General features: G+C 39.7%; 1 protein-coding gene across 1 annotated transcript; it reads right to left on the bottom strand.

Moving 5' to 3' along the window:
* Nucleotides 1-7,586: 7,586 nt before the first annotated feature.
* LOC101321317 (small integral membrane protein 20-like) lies at nucleotides 7,587-8,083 on the bottom strand. The gene has a single exon (XM_004331976.4). The coding sequence runs from the start codon at nucleotides 8,074-8,076 to the stop codon at nucleotides 7,873-7,875; it is 204 nt and encodes a 67-aa protein (XP_004332024.1). The 5' UTR covers nucleotides 8,077-8,083; the 3' UTR covers nucleotides 7,587-7,872.
* Between the last annotated feature and the right edge of the window lie 526 nt (nucleotides 8,084-8,609).

Raw genomic sequence — 8,609 nt, 5'->3', positions numbered from 1 at the left:
GAAGCCATCTGGTCCTGGACTTTTGTTTGTTGGAAGATTTTTAATCACAGTTTCAATTTCATTACTTGTGATTGGTCTGTTAATATTTTCTATTTCTTCCTGGTTCAGTCTTGGAAGGTTATACCTTTCTAAGACTTTCTCCATTTCTTCCAGGCTGTCCATTTTATTGTCATAGAGTTGCTTGTAGTAGTCTCTTAGAATGCTTTGTATTTCTATGGTGTCTGTTGTAACTTCTCCTTTTTCATTTCTAATAATATTGATTTGAGTCCTCTCCCTCTTTTTCTTGATGAGTCTGGCTAATGATTAATCAATTGTGTTTATCTTCTCAAAGAACCAGCTTTTAGTTTTATTGATCTTTGCTATCGTTTTCTTTGTTTCTATTTCATTTATTTCTGCTCTGATCTTTATGGTTTCTTTCCCTCTACTAACTTTGGGTTTTGTTTCTTCTTCTTTCTGTAGTTCCTTTAGGTGTAAGATTAGATTGTTTATTTGATATTTGTCTTGTTTCTTGAGGTCGGATTGTAGTGCTATAAACTTCCCTCTTAGAACTGCTTTTGCTGTATCTCATAGGTTTTGGACCGTCGTGTTTTTGTTGTCATTTGTCTCTAGGTATTTTTCAATTTTTTCAGTGATCTTGGCTATTTAGTAACATATTGTTTAGCCTCCATGTGTTTGTGTTTTTTACATTTTTTTCCCCTGTAATTGATTTCTAATATAATAGTGTTGTGGTCAGAAAAGATGCTTGATATGATTTCAATTTTCTTAAATTTACTAAGGCTTGATTTGTGACGCAAGATGTGATCTATCCTGGAAAATGTTCCATGAGCATGTGAGAAGACAGTGTAATCTGCTGTTTTTGGATGGAATGTCCTATAAATGTCAATTAAATCTATCTCGTCTATTGTGTCATTTAAAGCTTGTGTTTCCTTAATAATTTTCTGTCTGGATGATCTGTCTGTTGTTGTAAGTGAGGTGTTAAAGTCCCCCACTATTACTGTGTTACTGTCGATTTCCTCTTTTAGAGCTGTTAGCAGTTGCCTTATGTATGGAGGTGCTCTTATGTTGCATGCATATATATTTATAATTGTTATATCTTCTTCATGGATTGATCCCTTGCTCATTATGTAGTGTCCTTCCTTATCTCTTGTAACATTCTTTATTTTAAAGTTTATTTTATCTGATATGAGTTTTGCTACTCCAGCTTTCTTTTGATTTCCATTTGCATGGAGTATGTTTTTTCATCCCCTCACTTTCAGTCTGTATGTGTCCCCAGGTCTGAAGTGGGTCTCTTGTAGACAGCATATATATGGGTCTTGTTTTTGTAACCATTCAATGAGCCTGTGTCTTTTGGTTGCAACATTTAATCCATTCCCATTTAAGGTAATTATCAATATGTATTTCCTATTACCATTTTCTTTATTGGAATGGGTTTGTTTTTGTAGGTCCTTTGCTTCTCTTGTATTTCCAAATTAGAGAAGTTCCTTTAGCATTTGTTGTAGAGCTGGTTTGGTGGTGCTGAATTCTCTTAGCTTTTGCTTGTCTGTAAAGCTTTTGATTTCTCCATCGAATCTGAATGAGATCCTTGCTGGGTAGAGTAATCTTGGTTGTAGGTTCTTCCCTTTCCTCACTTTAAATATGTCATGCCCCTCCCTTCTGGCTTGTAGAGTTTCTGCTGTGAAATCAGCTGTTAACCTTGTGGGAGTTCCCTTGTATGTTACTTGTTGTTTTTCCCTTATTGATTTTAATAATTTTTCTTTGTCTTTAATTTTTGTCAATTTGATTACTATGTGTCTCGGAGTGTTTCTCCTTGGGTTTATCCTGCCTGGGACTCTCTGTGCTTCCTGGATTTGGGTGGCTATTTCCTTTCCCATGTTAGGGAAGTTTTCGACTATAATCTCTTCAAATATTTTCCTGGGTTCTTTCTCTCTCTCTTCTCCTTGTGGGACCCCTATAATGCAAATGTTGTTGCATTTAATGTTGTCCCAGAGGTCTCTTAGGCTGTCTTCATTTCTTTTCGTTCTTTTTTCTTTATTGTGTTCTGCAGCAGTGAATCCTACCATTCTGTCTTCCAGGTCACTTAACCGTTCTGCCTCAGTTATTTTGCTATTGAGTCCTTCTAGTGTACTTTTCATTTCAGTTATTGTTCATCTGTTTTTTGTTCTTCAATTTTTCTAGGTGTTTGTTCTTTAATTCTACTAGGTCTTTGTTAAACATTTCTTGCATCTTCTCGATCTTTGCCTCCATTTTTTCCCAAGGTCCTGGATCATCTTCACTATCATTATTCTGAATTCATTTTCTGGAAGGTTGCCTAACTCCACTTCATTTAGTTGTTTTTCTGGGGTTTTATCTTGTTCCTTCATCTAATACATAGCCCTCTGCCTTTTCATTTTTTCTATCTTTCTGTGAATGTGGTTTTTGTTCCACAGGTTGCAGGATCGTAGTTCTTCTTGCTTCTGCTGTCTGCCCTCTGGTGGATGAGGCTATCTAAGAAGCTTGTGCAAGTGTCCTGATGGGAGGGACTGGTGGTGGGTAGAGCTTGCTGTTGCTTTGGTGGCAGAGCTCAGTAAAACTTTAATCTGCTTGTCTGCTGATGGGTGGGGCTGGGTTCCCTCCCTGTTGGTTGTTTGGCTTGAGGTTACCCAGCACTGGTACCTACAGTCTCTTTGGTGGGGCTAATGGCAGACTCTGGGAGGGTTCACACCAAGGAAGTGCTTCCCAGAACTTCTGCTGCCAGTGCCCTTGTCCTCATGGTGAGCCACAGCCACCCCCGCCTCTGCAGGAGACCCTCCAACAGTAGCAGGTAGGTCTGGTTCAGTCTCCCCTGGGGTCAGTGCTCCTTCCCCTGGGTCCGATGCGCACACTACTTTGTGTGCCCTCCAAGAGTGGAGTCTCCATTTCCTCCAGTTCTGTCAAAGTCCTGCAATCAAATCCTGCTATCCTTCAAAGTCTGATTCTCTAGGAATTCCTCCTCCTGTTGCCGGACCCCCAGGTTGGGAAGCCTGACGTGGGGCTCAGAACCTTCACTGCAGTGGGCGGACTTCTGTGGTATAAGTGTTCTCCAGTTTGTGAGTCACCCACCCAGCAGTTATGGGATTTTATTTTATTGTGATCGCGCTCCTCCTACCGTCTCATTGTGGCTTCTCCTTTGTCTTTGAATGTGGGGTATCTTTTTTGGTGAGTTCCAGTGTCTTCTTGTCAATGACTGTTCAGCAGTTAGTTGTGATTTCAGTGCTCTCGCAAGAGGGAGCGAGAACAGGTCCTTCTACTCTGCCATTTTGAACCAATCTCCTGCTTTCTTCATTTGAGGAAATTTTGAAGTTGAGTAAGTTAATTATGCATATGATAAAATGCTATTATACATGCAAACAAGCAGAGGACATAGGGGACCATCTACTTTTAGGACAACTCATATATTTTTCCAATGAGGAAACTAAGGCCCAGAGGGCTCATAGTCACTTCAAAAGTATACAGTAGGGCTTCCCTGGTAGCACAGTGGTTGAGAGTCCGCCTGCCGATGCAGGGGACATGGGTTCATGCCCCGGGCCGGGAGGATACCACATGCCGCGGAGCGGCTGGGCCTGTGAGCCATGGCCGCTGAACCTGCGCGTCTGCAGCCTATGCTCCACAATGGGAGAGGCCACAACAGTGAGAGGCCCGCGTACCACAAAAGGAAAAAAAAAATGTATACAGTAGTGATTAAGAACATAACCTCTGGAATCAGCTACAAGGGTTAAATCCTGCCTTCACTACCTACTAGCTATGTGTTTTTGGGTACATTCCTTAACCTCTCTGGCCTCAATCTTTCCCTCTACAAAATGAGTATGGTTATAATAGTATCTACATTGTTGAGCTGTTGTGATTAAACTTAATAAGTGAAGAGTGTAAATGAATGGTTTTGAACAGTAGCTAGCTTATAGTGAATGTTCAATATATGTTAGCTATTGGTTTTTATCTGTCCAACAACATGAGACAATTAGTAGCAGAACTGGAAGAAATATTGAGTTTTCCAAATCCCTGGCAGGTGCTCTCCACTGCGCTAGGCTCTCTATCATGTGCCATCAACACACTGCCTGGCCAATAGTAAGCAGTTAACAGATGTTTACTGGATGAGTGCAGAGGTGTCCACAGAGCAGAAACTCACATGCATAGGTATTTCAGTGACAATAATGGTAAGCCAAGTGGATCCTTGCTAAGATAATGATTTAGTTGGAAAATATTCAGAATACATTTCTAAATATTCTACAGATTTGATACCAATGGTGTTAAATATATGTATACATAAATATGTATAAAATAATGTGGAAATTCTATGCATCAAAATGTTAACACTATGCTATAAAGTTTGGAGTGGTTTTGTTGTTTTCCTTTGGGCTTTTCTTCATTGTCGAGTGTTCTGCAGGGAGCATGAATTTTTTTTTAACTAGAAGACACAAATAAATGATTTTATTTAAAGGTTATGGATCTAAAGATGAATTGAGTTCAAATGGAAGAATTACTGGTGTTATTTTCAGTAATTCTTCATAATTCCCTAGTTTCATTATGAAGTGTTTATGAATTCAATGTGAACAACTCAAGGTTATAAAAGTAATTACATTTAGCTTCAATTACAATTAATAATTGTTCCACTTCTGCTCACATGACACCTGGTGGAAATGGGACTGTGGTGTTTGGGCTTAAATGACCTATAAGCACACAGGTGCTATCTAATTAAGAAAAAAAGGTTTTCCAAAGACTTCAGACAGACCACATCCTGGGATCAGAAATGTCACAATGGATTTGAAGTTACATGTCATATACTCCTAAATGAATGAATAAATAAATGCGCAAATGACCAATAATAGGAGGTAGATACCATGTAGTATGTGACACAATGTTGAAAATCATTGCAAGCAAAACATTTAATCCACTGGGGTTTTGTTTTTCAAAGCTTCCCCCTTCTCTTCTCCTTCTGTCCATTCTAGTGAAGTAAAGTGAGTGACTACAAGAGTGCAACACTGGGTGTGGTGGGCAGCCTCTAAAATGGCCCTCAGGGATTCCACCTCCTCATATTCATGCCATTCTATTATCCCCTCCCCTTGAATGTGGGCAAAAGTGACAGACTGTCACTTGCAAGATGAGGTTACAAAAAGACTACAGTTTCCCTCTTGGGCACCCTCTCTCAGTCTCTTGCTTTGAGGGAAGCCAGCTGCCATGTTGTGAGCTGTCTATGACTGGTTCTTGCTTATATGGCAAGGAGCTTATGGCTACATGCAACAGTTAGCAAGGACCTGAGGGCTACCAACAACATGTGTGTCAGCATGGGAAAGCAGATCCTCCCCAGTTGAGGCTTCAGAAGATTACAGATCCAACTTACACCTTGATTGCAGACTTGTGAGGGTCCAGAGGCACACAGTTAAGTCACACCCAGATTGCTGACCCATAGAAACCCTAAGATAATAATGTTTGTTGTTTTAAGCAACTAAGCTTAGGGGTAATTTGTTATGTGGCAACAGATAGCTTATGGACCAAGGAACAAAAAGAAAGCTTAAATTAATACCATACAATGTAATAAAAATAATAATAAAAATAAGACCCAGAAAAGCTAGAATAATTTGGGAAAAAAAATAATGTTGTATTAGATCATAATGTAGAATTGGATTATAAAATAAATATACATATATTGATACTGATATAAATAAAGGATTGAAGAAAGGGAGGAAGGAAGGCATATTTCTTACAGAAAAATTCTAATACATACTATCCTCCCCACACTCCAAGGAGGTATAGCTTAATCTCTCACCTACTTGAGTGTGGGCTGGACTTAAAGACTTATTTCCAAAGAATAGAGTACGGAAAGGGAAAATAGTGCCTTCACAATGGAGAAACCTGGAAAACTCTACCACACCTAAGTGGTCAAGATGAACATCAGCAGGGGTAAGTCATGTGGATATATATATATCCCTTATGATGTAATGAAAGGGGTACTACAACCCTGTGGTATTCTTGCCCAGAACTCATAACCCAGTCTAATCATGAAAAACATAGCAGACAAACCCATAGTGGGGGATATTCTACAAAATATCTGACCAGTGCTGCTCAAGACTATCAAGATCATGAAAAACAAAGAAGGACTATGAAACTGTCACAGACCAGAGGAGACCAGAGAGACATGACAACTAATGCAATGTGGTACTCTGGATTAGATCCTAGGTCCAAAAAGGAATATTGGTGAAAAAACAAGCCCTGTCCTCTTCTCTCTATATGTTTCTCCTCTTTGTGTCTTTTATAAGGATCTCTGTCATTGGATTTAAGGCCCATTCAGATAATCTAGAACAATCTCATCTTAAAATCCTTAATTTAATTACATCAGCAAAGACTCTTTCTCCAAATAAGGTCACATTCACAGATTCTGGAGGTTGGGATGTGGACATATATTTTGCAGGCCAAGATTCCACCCACTTACATATGTTAAACATTAGGGGAAGATGGGTGAAGCGTATATGAGGACTTGCTACACACTCTTTGTAAATTTTCTATACACATAAAATTATTCCAAAATAAGAAGCGTACTTAATAAAATAGTTTAGCAAACTTGGCTTATGACATAAATATTCAGAGAATGAAACCATAAAAAGAAGCATCCAGAGACAGATATCCCTATGTAGCCAGCAAAATTGGTGGTAGCTGTTATCTATAAATTTGTGAAGAATAACACGTATATTAATAACAATACTCTTGGATTACTTTTGGTTTGAAAACATGTCTAAATCACCAGAGACGGAACACCATCCTGATCTTTCAAATACCTTCAACCAGAACTTGGAAGTGAAGAATGTGAAATTGCTTTGTTTGGTTACTTTTCCTCCCCTTTTATTTTTATTTTTTAAATTTTATTTATTATTTTTGGCTGTGTCAGGTCTTCGTTGCTGTGTGTGGACTTCCTCTAGTTGCGGTGAGCGGGGGCTACTCTTCGTTGCAGTGCGTGGGCTTCTCATTGTGGTGGCTTCTCTTGCTGCAGAGCACAGGCTCTAGGCGCATGGGCTTCAGGAGTTGTGGTGTGTGGGCTCAGTAGTTGTAGCTCGTGGGCTCTAGAGCGCAGGCTCAGTAGTTGGGGCGCACGGGATTCGTTGCTCCGCAGCATGTGGGATCTTCCCGGACCAGGGCTTGAACCCGTGTCCCCTGCATTGGCAGGTGGATTCTTAACCACTGCACCACTAGGGAAGACCCCTCCCCTTTTATTTTATTTTTTTTGAAGTAAAAAGAAATCATTTTCATATACATATTTTCACTCAGTTAATTCAACATGATTTCTACTAGGCATGCATACCCATTTAGTTTGATTTGCTTCATAGTTATTTATTTTTCAAAATGCAGCAACCCTCCCAATGAGATAGTTGAGTTGAACTCTTTATTCTTAAAGAGTACAAGGTACCTTGTCCTCAAAGAGTTTTATCAACTTCAACATTTTCAAAGAGCCCTATGAGCTGCTCAATATGGTGGTTTTTCACTGAAACTTCTTATTTGGAAGATGGCAAAACAGACTAGGATCTTCCCAAGTCTACTGGTTGCTTGTATTCATATTGAAGCTCAGGTGGGTAAGGGGTAGAGACTGAATAATAAGTAGATCACCTCCAAATGCAGCTGGGTGAGAAAGCTTCATTTTTAGAAAGGAAACCAAATCATGAAAACCTTCGTAATGGTGTGATTTGTTTCAGGGTTCTTTTGATACTTAAGAAGGGAATTAATCCTGGTGCACACTACTCTTCTTTACAGCCTTCTAGAGTTTTCTTCTCCAGCCATCGTTCTTTAGCCAGGTGATTTACTGTACTTGCTGCAGAACTGAAAGCATGAAGACTCTGTCTACTTTCATAATCAGAGGTGGTGATAGCCTTTTCATTTCCTGCCAAATGGATCCGACCACACTTTTAACCCTGGTGGCTGCACGTCTTCTTGGACAATACCAGCTCGATTTATGGCTTGTTCCTTCTGGTATTCCTCCAGCCGCATTAGGGGCCGGAAGTAGATGGGGTAGAAGGCGGCGCCAATCAGGGAGATGAAGCAGCCGAAAATGAGCGCGGTGCGCAGGTTCGGGGTCATGGCTCCAGCCGGTGGCCGCCTTGACCAGCCAAGCAGCCCTCACTCTTGGAAACGCGGATCCCGCCAGCGGTATCCCCCCTCCCCTTTTAAATTACAGATTTAGAAGAAGGGTCAATCACTGTAAAATATATATATATTATTTGCAAATTCAACAAATCTTTGATTTTGAGTACTTGTCACATCACAGTAAAATTCCAAACTCTAAAAATTTTGCTGTAATTTATTCAGTGCTTTGAACAAATGCAAGATAAATGGTTCCAATGGCTGATCCTTCCTCTGCATTTATCAACAAAGACATTCCTACAGCTCAGACTTGTGATTTAAAAGCTTAAAATGATTATATGAAGTTGCCCTACTTGAACGTGTTTTTTGGTTTTTTGGTCTTCTTTCTGAGACAGTCCTATCTAATGGCCATGGATCTGTTTTCTTTGAATTTCCTTGGGTTATTTTCCTTAATATCGTAAAATGTGATCTATTATCTCAAATGGTTCATGTTGAAAAGTGATTTCAGGCTTATACAGAATTCTCACTCT

This window comes from Tursiops truncatus, chromosome 3 (genome assembly GCF_011762595.2).
Source record: "Tursiops truncatus isolate mTurTru1 chromosome 3, mTurTru1.mat.Y, whole genome shotgun sequence".
NCBI lineage: Eukaryota > Metazoa > Chordata > Mammalia > Artiodactyla > Delphinidae > Tursiops > Tursiops truncatus.
Note: the sequence above shows the minus strand (reverse complement) of the source record. Positions and strands in the feature narration are given on the sequence as shown.

Coding starts and splice junctions, on each gene's coding strand:
- LOC101321317 (XM_004331976.4), bottom strand. CDS start 8,076: ATGACCCCGAACCTGCGCACCGCGCTCATTTTCGGCTGCTTCATCTCC.